This window comes from Ranitomeya imitator, chromosome 8 (assembly GCF_032444005.1).
Source record: "Ranitomeya imitator isolate aRanImi1 chromosome 8, aRanImi1.pri, whole genome shotgun sequence".
Classification (NCBI taxonomy): Eukaryota; Metazoa; Chordata; class Amphibia; order Anura; family Dendrobatidae; genus Ranitomeya; species Ranitomeya imitator.
Genome location: NC_091289.1, coordinates 145,683,652 through 145,700,312, shown reverse-complemented (window position 1 = coordinate 145,700,312; position 16,661 = coordinate 145,683,652). Strand labels below are relative to the sequence as shown.

Here is a 16,661-nt window from a genome sequence, read left to right as displayed (position 1 = left end):
CCGCAGCAGTTTCCCATGAGTGTACAGTTCAATGTAAACCTATGGGAAACAAAAATCGCTGTACACATGCTGCGGAAAAACTGCACGGAAACGCAGCGATTTACATTCCGCAGCATGTCACTTCTTTGTGCGGATTCCGCAGCGGTTTTACAACTGCTCCAATAGAAAATCGCAATTGTAAAACCGCAGTGAAATGCGCAGAAAAAAACGCGGTAAATCCGCCATAAATCCGCAGCGGTTTAGCACTGCGGATTTATCAAATCCGCAGCGGAAAAATCCGCAGAGGACCAGAATACGTGTGCACATTCCTAACCCTAACCCTAGCCCTAACCCTAACCCTACCCCTAACCCTACCCCTAGCCCTACCCCTACCCCTAACCCTACCCCTAACCCTAACCCTACCCCTAACCCTAACCCTACCCCTAACCCTAACCCTATTCTAACAGTGGAAAAAAAAAAATTTCTTTATTTTTTTATTGTCCCTACCTATGGGGGTGACAAGGGGGGGGGGGGGGTCATTTATTATTTTTTTTATTTTGATCACTGAGATAGATTATATCTCAGTGATCAAAATGCACTTTGGAACGAATCTGCCGGCCGGCAGATTCGGCGGGCGCACTGCGCATGCGCCCGCCATTTTGGAAGATGGCGGCGCCCGGGAGAAGACGGACGGGACCACGGCTGGATCGGTAAGTATGATAGGGTGGGGGGGGACCACGGGGGGGGGGGGATCGGAGCACGGGGGGGGGGAATCGGAGCGCGGGAGGGGTGGAACGGAGCGCGGGGGGCGTGGAACGGAGCACGGGGGGGCTGGAATGGAGCACGGGGGGGTGGAACGGAGCACGGGGGGGGGGTGGATCGGAGTGCAGGGGGGGTGATTGGAGCACGGGGGGGTGATTGGAGCACGGGGGGAGCGGGCACGAGCACGGGGGGGGAGCGGAGCACAGGACGGAGGGGAGCCGGAGCAGTGTACCGGCCAGATCGGGGGGGTGGGGGGGCGATCGGAGGGGTGGGGTGGGGGCACACTAGTATTTCCAGCCATGGCCGATGATATTTCAGCATCGGCCATGGCTGGATTGTAATATTTCACCCGTTATAATGGGTGAAATATTACAAATCGCTCTGATTGGCAGTTTCACTTTCAACAGCCAATCAGAGCGATCGTAGCCACGAGGGGGTGAAGCCACCCCCCCTGGGCTAAACTACCACTCCCCCTGTCCCTGCAGATCGGGTGAAATGGGAGTTAACCCTTTCACCCGATCTGCAGGGACGCGATCTTTCCATGACGCCGCATAGGCGTCATGGGTCGGAATGGCACCGACTTTCATGACGCCTACGTGGCGTCATGGGTCGGGAAGGGGTTAAAGGGAATCTGTCACCAGGTTTTTGCTACCACATCTGAAAGCAGCATAATGTAGGAAGAGAGACCTTGATTCCAACGATGTATCACTTAGTTTACTGGGTGCAGCAGTTTTGACAATCTGTAGAATTCAGCTGAGCCAAGAATGCTTCCCTGTCCCACCCCTGGCTCTCTGTGAACATAGTCTATAAACAGTGAGCTGCCCATCACATGAGGGGGCGGAGTCTGACAATTGGTCATGTGCCAGCTAGTCACAGCAATGATAATGTCCTAGTGATAAATCCTTCATTGTATGTAAACAGCAAACCGCTTAATAAGTGACACATTGATGAATTCAGTGTTTTAACCCCTACATTATGCTGTCCTCGGATAACAAACAAAAACCTTCTGACAGATTCACCTTAATAAGCCGCCACTGTACTGACACAAACCATGGTGGTTATTCAGGATGTTACAGGCCAATAGCACAACACCGGTACCGGGATATGCGGCCTTGCCGGACAGCAGCTTGGCCAATCGTACAGAGCAGCCGCAGTGCATATATAACTAGTGAACTCGCAAGAGAAAGGCTTTTACTTCATTAGTTCAATGAGTATTGGTCTGAGGAGTCAGCACTCAGCATGTACACGCTAGGGTGGGCTAATGCTTTCCAGATTGGGGTCTATGATCCTCCCTGCCCCTTTAAAAAATCCTCCAATTTTATCATTTACCTTTTATCTGCTGAGTCTTTCTATCCCACATAGCTTAGGAAATAGCAGGATAGATAGAAAAAAAACTTTTTTTTTCGTCATAAAATGTATAAAGTTTAGTGTCAGTGGGAGCAATTAAAATATTCCCCAAATCTACTATCTACATTGCAATAACATCTTTAGTGACACCTAGGACCACAAGAGCGGTTTTATAGCTTTTTCTTCAACAAATTATTTGAGAAGCCCAAGTAATAAAGCAGCAGCTATGGAGCCATAAAATCGACTCAATCTTCACAGTAATCTATGGAGAACGGATGAGGAGATATTAGGTAGAATACTTTCTGCACAACTGTGTCAAAAACAAATACCGTATGATGGCCACAACAAATGGTAATTAGAAGGAATCTGTCACCAGGTTCTTCTACCTAATCTGAGAGCAGCATCACGCATTGGCAGAGACCCTGATTCCAGCGATGTGTCACTTACTGGGCTGCTTGATAAATCACTAGTTTATCAGCAGGAGATTATGCCTAGAGAACTAGTAAACCCGATGCTGTGTAGTCCTCCATATTTATAAGCTCTGTTTAACCACACCCCCACCACTGATTGGCAGATTACTGCGTACGCTTTTCTGATAGGCAGAAAGCTGCCAATCAGTGGTGGGGGCGGGGGTTATACAGAGCTTATAAATATGGAGGACTATGCGGCAGCAGGTTTACTAGTCCTCAAGTACTACAACGAAACCAGACCACATATTAGATAAAGGAAAAAACTGGGCTGTTAGCACTAAATAGTGAAAAAGAGCCCAAAGCCTGGAAACAAGGCAACCCACTCCATACTAGAGCTGAACAACAAGGAGAAAAAGGAGTATAACGGGTATATACTATTTATTGCGGTATCAAAAAAGAGTCATACATAGTAACAAGGAATAACATTACACATATAAATACCAATAAAGTGCACAAGGATGATATAAGAGGAAACAAGTATCCACCGGTGTTTGATATGCCCCTAATGATGTAACCAGTCTGACATAGTCAGAATACTGGCAGTAGCAGAGCGGCAAGTCACCGCCGTAATAATAAGTTAAATGTCTCCATGCATGGTTTGCGCAGGACTTACCACTGAAATGCAGGGCAAGAAAACACACCGAGCTGGAACCAGGACGAAATAAAAGCCCCAGGCCTACTCCGTGGGCTGTCCAATATATTACGTGGCCACTGTTACATACTGTGTGGGCAGTGTTATATACTACGTGGCTGCTATATATTAAGAGGCCAGTGTTATATAGTACGTCACCTGTGTTATATACTGTGTGGCTGCTATATACTGTGTGGGCTGTGTTATATAGTACGTGGCTGTGTTATATACTGTGTGGCTGCTATATACTGCGTGGGCTGTGTTATATACTGTGTGGCCACTGTTATATATTGCGTGGCCTGTATTAACGCATCGGGTATTCTACAATATGTATGTATATAGCAGCCACATAGTATATAGCACAGGCCACGTAGTATTTGTCTGCTATATACTACATGGCTCCTATATACTACGTGGCCTGTGCTATATACTATGTGGCTGCTATATACATACATATTCTAGAATACCCGATGCGTTAGAATCGGGCCACCATCTAGTACTACATAATGGTCCATCACTGATACCTGTGATTAGAGGAGCAGGCAGGCTGCTCAATACTCGGCATGCTGCAGACCACGTATTTGCTGAAAGTCTTATGAGACCTTGATCGTCTCATAAATATTTGATGACATTTTAACACTTTTACTCAATATCCTGCTGTCTGTTTACAGCGAGTTTCAGCTAATTAGTGAATTCCCAGCCTGGAAAAGATAGGACTTGATTTTACACCGCTTCATGTTGATTACTTGAAGTGTTACATTCGGCTCCTGATGTAATGATGCATCGATCTGTGTGGAATTAAGGGTTTCAACGGAATTCACGCTCATTTGCAAAAATTTTTAAAAACATACCAAACATAAAAAAAACATAAAAAAAGGGGAACAGCATTTATTTTTCAAATTGCTTAAGCTGCATTAAAATAAATCATACTCTCCCTTTCCGATTCCCCGCAGGTCCTCTTCTGGCACCTACCCGATGCCCACTGGTCTCCCCCTCTCAGCTTACTGGAAATGGTTGGAAATGCCCACTAAGCCAATCAGCGCACCCAGCAGTGACACGCCCTAGCTAGTGATTGGCTAAGAGGTGACTTTGTCCATTTGCCTCTTTACGTCCCTTTAACTCCTTGTTTTTGTCCCCCACATTGTTTTTAATGCATGGGTTGTAGTATATTTTCTTCTACTTTGATCTGTGAGGTTGTCATATACAGATATGGCACAAATTAAGAGACCACTGCAAAATGTTCAGTTTGTCTGATTTTTCTCTTTATAGGTATATTTTTGAGTAAAATGTAAATTGTTCTTTTATTCTATAAAAAGGACAACATTTCTCCGAAGTTCCAAGCAATAAATTTTGTATTTATTTTCTGAAAATGAGAAATGGTCAAAATAACAAAAAAATACATTGCTTGCAGACCTCAAATAATGCAAAACAAAACAAGTTCAGAATAATTTAGAAACAACAATACCAATTTTTAACTTGGGAAGAAATCAATATTTTGTGGAATAACCATGATTTTTAATCTCAGCTTTCATGTGTCTTGGCATGCTTTCCACCAGTCTTTCACACTGTTTCTGGGTGACCTTATGCCAATCCTGGTACAAAAATGTAAGCAGTTCTTCTTTGTTTGATGGCTTGTGACTATCCATCTTCCTCTTGATTACATTCCAAAGGTTTTCAATGGGGTTCAGGTCTGGAGATTGGGCTGGCCATGACACTGATTTGATGTGGTGGTCCTTCATCCACACCTTGATTGACCTAGCTGTGTGGCATGGCGCATTGTCCTGCTGGAAAAAAACAGTCCTCAGAGTTGGGGAACATTGCCTGAGCAGAAGGAATCAATTGTTTTTCCAGAATAACCTTGTATGTGGCTTGATTCATATGTCCTTTGTAAAGATTAACCTGCCCTCTTCCAGCCTTGCTGAAGCATCCCCAGATAATCACCGATCCTCCACGAAATTTCACAGTGGGTGCAAGTCACTGTGGCTTGTACATCTCTCCAGGTCTCCGTCTAACCATTGGATGACCAGGTGTTGGGCAAAGCTGAAAATTAGACTCATCAGAGAAGATTACCTTACACCAGTCCTCTATTGTCCAATCCTTATGGTCTTTGGCAAACTTCAGTCTGGCTCTCCTTTGCTTCTCATTGATAAATGGCTTTTTGTCTAGCTTTACATGACTTGAGCCCTGCCTTTAGGAGCCTGTTACGAACTGTTCTTACCGTGCCCTTCACCCCAGCTGCCATTTGCCATTCCTTTTGTAGGTCACTTGATGTCATCCTGCGGTTGCTGAGTGATATTCGAATAAGATGATGGTCATCCCGGTCAGTGGAGAGTCGTTTTCCCCTCTACCGGTCTGTAGCTTTGTTGTCCCCAATGTCTGCTGCTTGACCTTGTTGTAATGGACTGCCGTCTTAGAAATTTTGAGGATTGAGGCAACATGACGCTCACTGTGTCCCTCTGCTAGTAAAGCCAGAATTGAGCCTTTCTTTTCCTCACTCAAGACTTGTCTTTTCAACTCCTCTGGCATGGTTAAAAGTTATTTTTTAATTCTTATTACTTTCAGGATATTACTAGCACTTGCTTTGCCATCCAGCTTGTCCTATTGGAGGAGGATTGTGAACACCACAGCAGTGTTCTTTATACTTTCCTTCGTTAAGTAAGACTTGGTTCAAGTGATCACCTAATCAGAAGCACATTAAGTAGAATGAGGTGTACTCCGGTTGGAATTCAACTGACACTGGAATGGAATGGCTGTCAGACATGTAGAGAAGCTGATTTTTATAAAACCATGCAGTGGTCTTTTCGTTTTTGCCAGAGCTGTATAAGTAACCACATTTTGGACTGCAAGAAGGAAATTTGTTGAAAAAAAAAAAAGTGATCACAAAATAAAATGTATGTTGAATCTAAAAATCCGCTCCCCAAAGCTTGTATAGCTTCGTTTACAGTGTGAACCCTTTATTCTTGGGCGGCAATATTCTCTTTCCTTTTAGCTCATACAAGCCAATAAATAAGCAGCACAACTGTGCGTGCGCCACAGACCATGGAGCGCCAATTACCCGGATAATAGGGCTAGGTTATCTGCCTGATCTTTTCCCACAACTAGTTTCTAGCATATTCGCAAAAAAAAATTAAAAAATGCCTGTGTGTTTTGTAGAATTTTTCTTGAAACAATGTTTCAATACTATAGTAGTCTATGTAGTTGCTTAGCGACAGGATAGGTTCTGATGCAAAAAATGATGAAAATCCTAAAATACGTCACAAAAAAAACAAACAAAACAAATTATATTATATAAATATATATCAATCAAATCATTGGCAAGCCAACCTAAGAAAGGGTTCAAGGAGGAAGCAAGTGTAAAGGATTCTGTACGATGTAGGATGTAATACTACGTCTTATAGTAGACAGAGTGAAGGAACCGCACTCCTAAAGGCACTGGGAGAAGCTTCAGATAGGATGTATGGTCAGTATTTCATAGCCATTGGTTACACCACAGTTAGTAATAGGTTAACGTTTCAGGTGATGACCCTTCATCAGACAGCAGGCCTTGGTACAGCTGGATGCTATCTATTTCTTTGGGTGAAGCACCTACCAATTTGATTAGTATGTCTTATGTCAGGACCGCATTAACGGAGCGGGCTCACAAGCTGAACCTGCACCATAACCAGCAGATGCCGGCCGAATTATACAGGTGGCATCTGCATGTAACAGCTAGCCGCGATCACTGCTGTTTCACAGCGGTATTAAAATAGTTCATCACTGACCAAGGCATAGAAATGGATGGGATGCCGTGTGGGCATGTACTGGATCTGGATGGCCCACTGTGATGTGATTGAGGTGTGCCGATGAGTTGTCATAGCCACTGGGGGCCTTCTAAAGACCATCTTCGCAGCCGTCTTGATCCTCCTAGGAGGCCAAGCCTATCTCACCACCACACATTTTCCAGATGAAAAAAAAAAATTAATAATCTGTACTTCAAAATGGCCTTCATAAGAAAACCCAGCTTGATGATTAAAAAAAAAAAAGTCCTCACTTCACTTGGAATTTTTTTTCCACTTCCTACCGTATATGGCAAAATGAATGTGGTCATTCAAAACTACCACTAGTCCCGCAAAGCTCACACCCTCATGTGTCTAATTCAAGAGGAAAATATAACACACCTTTTAAAAGAAGGAGAGAAAAAGTTAAAGCACAAAATGAAATTTGGATGTGTAAGGAAGGGGCTAAATTACGGATCAATGGCTGCTGATGAACTTTCCCATAAGAAGGTGTGATGCAGTGCCCCCAGTTACAGCTAGGGGGCGCTGTATGTGCGCCTCAGGACACGCATAGAGGCGTAATGGGGATAGTGAGACAGAGTCTGGCAATGTGGTGAATGGCCGGTATGTGTCACAGAGGAGGTGGTCTTCTGCACTGTAAGCCTCCCTGGATATGGAGACCTGCTCCCTGCAATGCAACCCGGAGTATTTAGTCTTTGGTGCACATAAGCACTAAGATGTTGTTTAGTGCATTTGGGTCCGGGTTGCGGGTAGCTATGAGATGGGAGGGTCTGGATACCCACATACCTCACCACTGGGTGAGGGTGCTCACTGTACCCCTTTTTCCTGTGGGAAGTGCAGATGTTTGAGGACCTGCAGTGATGTCAGGATCCCGTGACCAGCCCATGTGGTCCATACCTCACCAGAGGGTGTGGTTACAAGGTACATAATGTGACCAGGGTTTGGTCACAGGAGGAAAGTGTTTGGATCTGTATTTTCCATGTGTAAGGTCAGGTCTGTGTTGGAGTCTCCTGAGAGTGGAGACATTATGGAAACACTTACAAAGACTGTGGACCTGAATGCTCATGGTGTTGGATTGTCCTGGGATGGACTGGTTTCCTGCAAGCACCTGGTGAGAGTGTGAGTCCTGGAATGGTCAGGGTGTTCGATTCTCCTGGAGTGGACTGGAGTCCTGCAAGCACCGGGTGAGACCATGGACTGATGGCCTGTGTGTTGGAAGTGCCTGTGACTGGACTTCCTGAAAGCGCACGGAGAGGCTGCATCTACAGAGCCTGAGACGGCTTCTGTGTTGGGGAAGCTACAGTTCCTACTGCGAGTCTGGGCTATCCGAGGTGCGCTGGTCACAAGGACGGTGATCCCAGCGAGGCAGTTTTCCCCTTGTGAACCAGCACTGGCAGGAGTCAGTGTGTGGAGCCGAAGCTCCTGTAAGGTAACTCCAAGGGGTTACGGGCAGAGACGGATCTGCCATTGGAACAGACTGTCGGCGGTTAAAGTGTTCCATTGACGTATATAAAACGAACTGTAATGACCTGTTTGTGTTATGGTTTATGATGTCTAATAAACTGAATAAGACTGTTTACGTGGAGAAACCGTGCCTGAGTGCTTAAATCCCGTGCTAAGGGAGTATTCCCAACGCGTTAGTGAGCGCAATCTCACAAGGGATCCTTATCCAGGAGAAAAGCGTCAGTGTTACCTCTGGCAGCAACACCGTCTTCGAAAAGGGTAGAATCATTTCCTTTGTTTAGGTGCGCACCGCTCCTCTGCCTCATGGCTTCCCGCTTGCTGGGGGAAGTGCGCTCTTTAAGACTGATAACTCAGACCAGTAGCATGGTCGTGCCAGTCGTCAGAGCAGTGTATTCTCCCAGGTTGCTTACAGAGGCAGCTTTACTGGCCGGATCCAGCATTATAGCAACGCTTGCAGGCTGTACTTCATAGTGCCTGCTTGCAGTAAGCACTCTGTACCTAGGTAACCAACCACTCAGACTACAAAGGTGGCCCGTAACCTAGGAAACCAGCAGTAAACTATAGAATTAAAAATCCTTATAGTATTGGGAACAAAGAGAACTTTTAATAAGGGGTAAATTGCAAAGTTGATTGTTCTTACAAGACCCTTAAAAATTGACACGCTGCTGAGCGACTACTGTAGTAGCAATTCTACACAAGCCCCAATAACTGCGACAAGCACAATTGAGCTTTATGTATGGTGTCCGACGTAAGCTACATTTTCACAGATTCCGTAATGTCATTTCTTGGGGGCATCTAGAAATTATTATTATTTTATTACAGTCAGAATATGCCCCACGCATTTGCAACAAGAGCACGAGACAGCACATCGCAGCCCCATGCTCATGTGCCCATGCAGAGACAATAGCGCAGTTGTGTGAACCATGGCACTTGTGAATTTAATTAAGACAGGCTGAAAAAGTAGCATGACCCCAGTATGGGTAGCTGTAAATTAATGCCATCTGTTCTTATTGTCTAGGCTTTATTAGCGTGTAAATGAAAAGAGGGATTAACATTGAAAAAAAAAAAAACCTGGCATGGAAAAGAGTCGTTATACAAAAATTCCTACTGGAGAGTATTGCGCAGCGGCTGGCAAGAGGCTTCCAAATACTACAACATGCCACGTTGTCAGGACACCGCCACATCACATGCAGAGCCACAAACCCTCTGCCGCTAGGATTAAAGGAAACCTGTCAGCATATTTTTGCTACCTCATCTGAGAGCAACATAATGTAGGCAAAGAGAAGCTGAATCCAACGAGGTACTGGTTGCAGCCGCTCACAATCAAAGCTTTTAGATTTAGCAATGAAGCAGAGCTGAGGAAGCTAACCCCGCCCACACCTGGTTCTCTATATACAATGTCTATAGACAGTGAGCTGCCTGTCACAGGAGGGGGCGTGTCAAACCAGGAGACTTGTGCTCTAGAGTCACAGCAATGATAAGTTTCCTGGTGCTAAAACAATCACCGCAGGCAAACAAAACCACAGAGCTTAATAACAGAGGCATCACTGAGATCTGTGTTGTATCCCCTACAGCAGTGTTCCCCAAGTCCGGTCCTCAAGAGCCACCAACAGGTCATGTTTTCAGGATTTCCTTAGTATTGCACAGGTGATAATTGCATCACCTGGACAGGCAAGCATTCAATGACCTGTGCAATACTAAGGAAATCCTCAAAACATGACCTGTTGGTGGCTCTTGAGGACCGGAGTTGGGGAACACTGCCCTACAGCATGCTGTCTTCAGCTGACATAGCAAAAACCTGCCGACAGATTCCCTTTTAATCCTCCTTATTTTTGTACATTCTTATGTAGCAGGTAAAAATAATAATTACATAAGGTTTTCGGCTTATGGATACAACACAAAAGTCAGGTATACAGCTCTTCACCCACTTCTATTGTCAGAAAATTCAATAATTCAGACAAAAAAAAAAAAAAAAGAAGAAACGGACACAAAAGGGATGTTAGGCAGCACCTCCGCAGCAACCAGGTCTGCTACACGCACTTTTTATATTTAAAATTTTATATATCATTTATTTACCATCCCCCTATATAGACTTGTCACATTTGGGGCCCCAAAAAAACCAGACAATAAAAAAAAAAGAAGTAAATAAAATTAGAAAAAAAAATTGTGTGCTTTTTTTGGGCCCCAAATGTGACAAGTCTATATAGGGTGATGGTGAATAAATTAAAAAAAAAAAAAAGTTTAGAGAAACACTGGTAAAAGGTCAATGGAAAAATAAGGCTTTTTATCTTTTTGAACCGGCCGGCGTCCTCACCTCCCTGGATATCCTGCTACCCACATGCAGAAGCGTCACGTACCGCACTCATGTCCAATCCTTTAGGACAGGACATGTGTGTGATATCTCCGGCTCACAGACACAAGAGCCGGCAGAGATTTGCTGATGTGACGTCCCCAGCCCTGCTCAACTCCTCATGTGGAAGGGATTAGAATCAGATTATCCCCTTGAAGGCCACAAAATAGCGTAATTGTTAAAAGAAAAAAAAAAAAAATTCTAAAAATAATATAAAACAAGATATATATCTTGGTACCGTGTTAGCCAGTGGATAGAAAAACATTTAGAATTGAGAGTCTTCATGAAGACGATGAGTCCGGTGTCATCCTTACCAGCATTCAGAGCTGTGGCCGCAGAAGAACGGGATCTGAAGCCAAAGTTTCTCTGGAGCGCAGTCAGATCCTCCAGCTGCTACACATTCATCAAAGGTCTGGAGATAGATAAAGATGGAACGTGAGATGGAAATTCCGGCCAAATGTATTACACACGTATTATCCATAAACTACAAGATGTCTTCCAAGTGTATATCAAATTCTCTAGGGCCAAAAGGATGATGGCCGGCGGATATCACATATTACTCTAGACGTACGCCATTTACCAAACTACATTATAAATATACAGCATATTTACACAGGGAATATGGAATAAAGGGGGCTCAAGCCTTGCAAACAAAACTGCCTCTCATCCAATCAGTGTTGCCCTATACGTTGTCGTCGTTGACTAAGGTATTAAATTCGGTGCAGATCCTGCGTGTTAAAAAAATAAAATAAAAAAAGACGATGCTTCTAAATGGTTGAAACCGGAGACATTAAAAACATCCCCATAAAAGAACTTTTTCCCTCCAATGGCCCAGTGCTGCTTCTCCGCCACTGCTGCCAGTCTTTGTTGATGAGCTGCAGCAGTAACATTACTGGACTCAGCAGCACGAACCAGCTACACTGGCAGGGCCCAATGAACCCAGTGATTGGCTGCAGCAGTAACATTACTGGACTCAGCAGCACGAACCAGCTACACTGGCAGGGCCCAATGAACCCAGTGATTGGCTGCAGCAGTCGCATGCTGCCATCTGGACATCGCCGCTGCAGCCCATCAAGAAAGGCAGAGAGCAGCGGCGGATATGCACAGCTGAACCTGGGGAAGGAAAGGAATATCGGAGTTTATTATTGTATTGCGTAAGCGGATTGGGGACAGAAAAGTACCGAAATACCCAGAAAACCCCTTTAAAATATTGCTTCCTAGAAAATGAAATGCAGGCTATGTTTATATCATGCCTTTAAGCAATAGTCAGCATATGAGCCGCTAGAACTCACTGTACATACATGGGGATCCACGGACACCCGACATTTTACCAAAATGTATGACTGGTGGCACACTTTTTTTTTTTTAACTGTGTAATTGCTAATCAATGAGAAAAAAAGCACCCCAAAAAGTGTATGGGTAAGGTGTGCCATTATATACAGGAGGATTCTAATGGGGTGCTGCATCTACCTCTGGGTATATACATAGGTCATCAAACATGATGTGAACAGAGCCCAACATGGCTGCATTTGATGCCCCATCCACATTCCGTACTGATGGGCTTATTGATGAAAACACAGGACGGTCAGGATTTTACTACGGCCTTCTTTAAAATGGAGGGGGGGGGGGGGGGGGGACAAACAAATGAAAAAAACAACACCTTTAAAAAGGGAATGTCACCAAGTTTTTTTCTACCCAATTTGAGAGCAACATGATGTAGGGGCAGAAACTCTGATTCCAGTGAGGAGTCAGTCACGGACTGGACTACTTTTCCCAGTTTTGCTAAAATCACCATTTTCTCTGCTGCAGATCTAGCAGCTCTCTGAATGCTGAGCTCTGTATAACCCCGCCCACAGCACCGATTGGCAGCTTTCTGCCTATGCACATTCGGTGGTGGGGGCGGGGTTATACACAGCTCCTAAATATGGAGGACTACATGGCAACAAATGACCGAGACCGCGTTCCGTGTGAAAGGACGCCCCAGATCAGCGAGGAGAGGAGGGGGAGGTAATAAACACCCCCAATGGTTGCTCAGACCAGACAGCAGTGATCAGACATTAGAAGCCCGGCGTCCCGGAGCGCTGCAGCGCCGTCTACCCACCTCTTACAGAGGGGAAACAATGGAGGATCCTGGATAGGCAGATCGGCTGCTTTCCATCCAGACGTTACATCTCAGTACTGAACACACACGCTGGTATAACTCTGATATCAGGAATTGTATTAATACACGTGGCGGTGTCCAATAAAGCATTAGAAACCAATACTATACCTTGTGTTCCGGCCGACGGCCCCCCAGCGGGATGCGATTACATCCAGGACTTGCTTGTATCTTTTCTTCTAATTGATCTCTCTTTATGGATTTGTATCTGTCATTTTATGCACGTTTTAACCATTTTACATATTTGATTACTCAATCACATCAGTGCGGGTTTAATTAAAGCACGGAGGGACGTGATTATTCCTTACTCACCAGATGAAGGGGATGGATGGTCCCAGAAACGCATTGTGCCTAATAAATCTTCATGGTTCCTGACCCGGCTGGTCTCCTGTATCGGGGCGTGGAGCCCTGAGAAATCCGATTACTACTCCCATCATCTCTCTGAGGACTACATGGCAGCAGGTTTACTCATCCTCTACTGATAATCTCCTGCTGATAGATTTTATCAAAACTACACCGAGCAGCCTAGTAAGGTGACACATGACTGGAATCAGGGTCTCTGTCTCTACATTATGCTGCTCTCAGATTAGGTGACAAAAACCTGGGACAGATTCTCTTTAGATCACAACTTCCGTATCTGACAACATGTGAAATATGTACCTTTTTATCTCCTTGCTTCCTCCGGCGCAGGCCTGGTCTGTAGTCATCACCAAATCGAAGGAAGTAATAGTAGGATACGAGCCTCTCGATGGGATCCCTGATCACATTGATATAAATGGGCTTTTTCTTGACTCCAAATCTGAAACATAATACAAATGGGAAAAGCGGCAAATGAGTGATGAAGGCTGCCCGCACCAGTCTCGCTTCCGGACTATGGATTATGATGGGACAAAGATGAGCTGTAGATCTGGGGTGTGTGGAAGTATACAAATAAAAACAAATCTTTGATTTAGAGGATGCAGCATGATGTACCTTCTCAGCGTTCATAAAATCTGTTGCAAAAGTGAGCCGAAAAATAAAATGTTCAGGACGTGTCCTTATGCTGCGTGCACACTAGAGGGCGCTGCTCCATAGCGGCAATGAGCCGCCGGCCTGAATTGTTCTGCAATGCGTTGCTGCCCCCATGAAGTAACAATAGATTAGCTTACCACTGCACAATTGGAATTCTCAGATGTGGCAGAAATCTACCACGCTGGGATGAGACCGGCGAATGGGAATAAAAAGGAGGGAAGGAGAACGATTAAAAACCTACTTAGCGAAGTCCAAATAGGAGATATGTCCATGGTAGAAGCCGGGCTTCATTTCTCTCCACAAACTTACATTCTTCACAAACCGCATCTGGAAAAGCAGCAAAATATTAGAAATAAATCATTTATACTCCAGATACAAAGCTTATAGCAGTCCCATATTACATAGTATTTTTTATTAAAAGTTTTAGCAGTGACATCCTTAGAAAAACTCTGAAATATTGTGGATCAATCTTATTTCTTGCACTCAGCTTGAGCCGAAAAATTAGGATCTGAACCAGCAGCGCTCTTGGTGAGTAACAGCCGAGTAATGATGTCGCCTGTGACTTCTATACCCGGCGAAAAAAGGATTTCACAAGTCGCATCACATAAAAAAAAAACAACAACAAAAAAATTTTGCAGCGTCACCCACACCATAAATAAATAAGGAATTTTAGATCAGTCACCGGAAGGAAGTTTATATTAAAAAAAATAAATTATATAGCACTTCTCTATAGACTTGTCCACCTTTGGAGGCATTAGGTTTTCTTACTTACGGTAAATGTGTTCATTGTTGTCTAAATATTCATTAATAATTTTGCACCGTTGGTTTTCTACAGCCTGTGTGTTGTGCCGTCTATTGCTGGCTGCAGAATGAGTTAACTGAGAATGTGTCAGTGAGACCGCGCTGGGGTCCAGTCATTGGCTGAGGCTGGCACATGACAAGTCCCATCACTCTCCAGCGATTGGTCACAATGACCCCTGCTCTGGAGGTGGCAGCTGCCCCTTTACCTCTTGAGCTTGTGCGCGGCTGCATAGGTCGCACCATCGGTATGTCTGCGTCTACAGCAAGCATTCATTTTGGAAACAGAAAATGTAATTTGTGAGAATAATTAAGATGAGGCAGTTACTGATGGTAAAAATCAAAAGGATACACGTGTGCAAGCACTGGCACATCACACGTTTCGCCCCACAGGGACCTTCCTCAGAGGTATCTCTGCACGATCAGGATACAGAAGCCATACAGACCTGGCGCTAATAAAAGGTCTCGGATTTTTATTAATTCCAGTTATCAGGCAACTTCCAATATTTACTCTCCGGACTGTGCGGATAAAATTTGTTCTTTGCAGGCACCTCGGACTGTAGAATCGTGCAGGTAATTTTTTACCTTCGTTATTTTTCCATATTGTTAAATGGGCGAGAATAGATTTTTAAATAATTTAAATGTTGTCCAGCTTTGGGAAGAATTGTTATTTTTACTTAAATGCATGTATTTTGGGGGGTTAAAAATTATTTTTGTAACTGGGTTTTATTTAAAAGGAACCTACAGCTTTTTGCCTTCCGTAGCCTCTGGTGTGGCATGGTGCCTTGCTGGCTGCAGAATGAGTTAACGGAGAAACAGTCAGCGAGCTCATTTGGACGGTCTGATGGGAAAGTTCGTAACTCTTATTGGTCATATTCGGGGCTCCCCTCAGCTGATTTATGGCCACAGACCACATCAAAGTTGCAAAAAATGTTAATGAGCCCTAAGTGCAAAACTTATTGAAAAAAAAAAATGTCCCTAAAGGTGGGCAAACCTGCTGTTCTAGCACTGTGTCCCCATGTTTAGGTGGCTGTAGAAGTGACATCCTTTATACCCCGGGGGAGCAAATCACGGTCCTCAACGGATTCGACCTGTGCACTATGGAGCCCAATGATTCGGGGGCAGGAGTCAGAGGATAACGGGACTCAAAAAAAAAAGTGATTGAAGTTTACGTGTCCTCTATAGTGTAAGCAGGAAAATGCAGCGAGGTCTCCGCAGCGCAGGAAACGCCACTTCCTTTGGGTAAAAAGTGTGATTTCTGTTTGATAACAGAGGAAGGAATACAGCAGGAGCTCCGTTATATACATATTACATACACTACACGTTATAACCATACCCTAACCATCCATTATAAAGAAAGTATAAATGTATCCAACTGGTGGGGAAAAACAGGAGCAGCAGGTGTGGGAGTGGAGAATGGTGACCGTGGGAGGCAGAGTGAGAGTACAGCAGAGCAAAGTGCAACCCTTTGTAAGTACATGTGGCCACCTATAGGGCAATGCCCCTGCATGTGGCAATGGTGGGCTCTCTGCTGCCCCAGTACCACCAAGGTGAATGTGCTCACGACTATAGGATGAAAGGGTGGTGGGGCGACACTATACCGGAGGGGACTTTCATTTTTAATAGGGGTGGAGTGTGTTTGGGCCAAACGGCCAGGCCAGGCTCAGCCTCCCCAGTGTGTAAAGCATTGCTCCTGGATTCTAACGACCAACCATACGCTTCCCATGGCGGTCAGCTGAATGAGCAGAGATCTGCCGTCCGGGAAGAGTCAGGCCACCGCAGGACACAAAGCTATGCTCACATTGGGCTTTTGGCTGTCAGGGGCTCAGTCTGGGATTACGTCTGAAGCCGTAGTAAACGGGACGAGTAGGGTTTTACTGACTGCGCCAAGGACTTTAAATGGGTATTCCCATCT

At 44.7% G+C, this 16,661-nt stretch overlaps 1 protein-coding gene across 2 annotated transcripts in view; it reads right to left on the bottom strand.

The window, feature by feature from the left end:
• HS2ST1 (heparan sulfate 2-O-sulfotransferase 1) overlaps window positions 1-16,661 on the bottom strand; it is a 140,195-nt gene that overhangs the window by 9,456 nt on the left and 114,078 nt on the right. Inside the window, exons 3-5 of one of the 2 annotated variants that reach the window (XM_069737520.1) lie at window positions 14,190-14,275; window positions 13,598-13,736; window positions 11,094-11,191 (exon numbers count right to left, since the gene is read on the bottom strand). In XM_069737520.1, the coding sequence (XP_069593621.1) occupies window positions 11,094-11,191; window positions 13,598-13,736; window positions 14,190-14,275 (323 nt within the window). Of the gene's footprint in view, window positions 1-11,089; window positions 11,192-13,597; window positions 13,737-14,189; window positions 14,276-16,661 lie in introns of those variants that run through there. The other variant, XM_069737521.1, reaches the window with a different exon arrangement.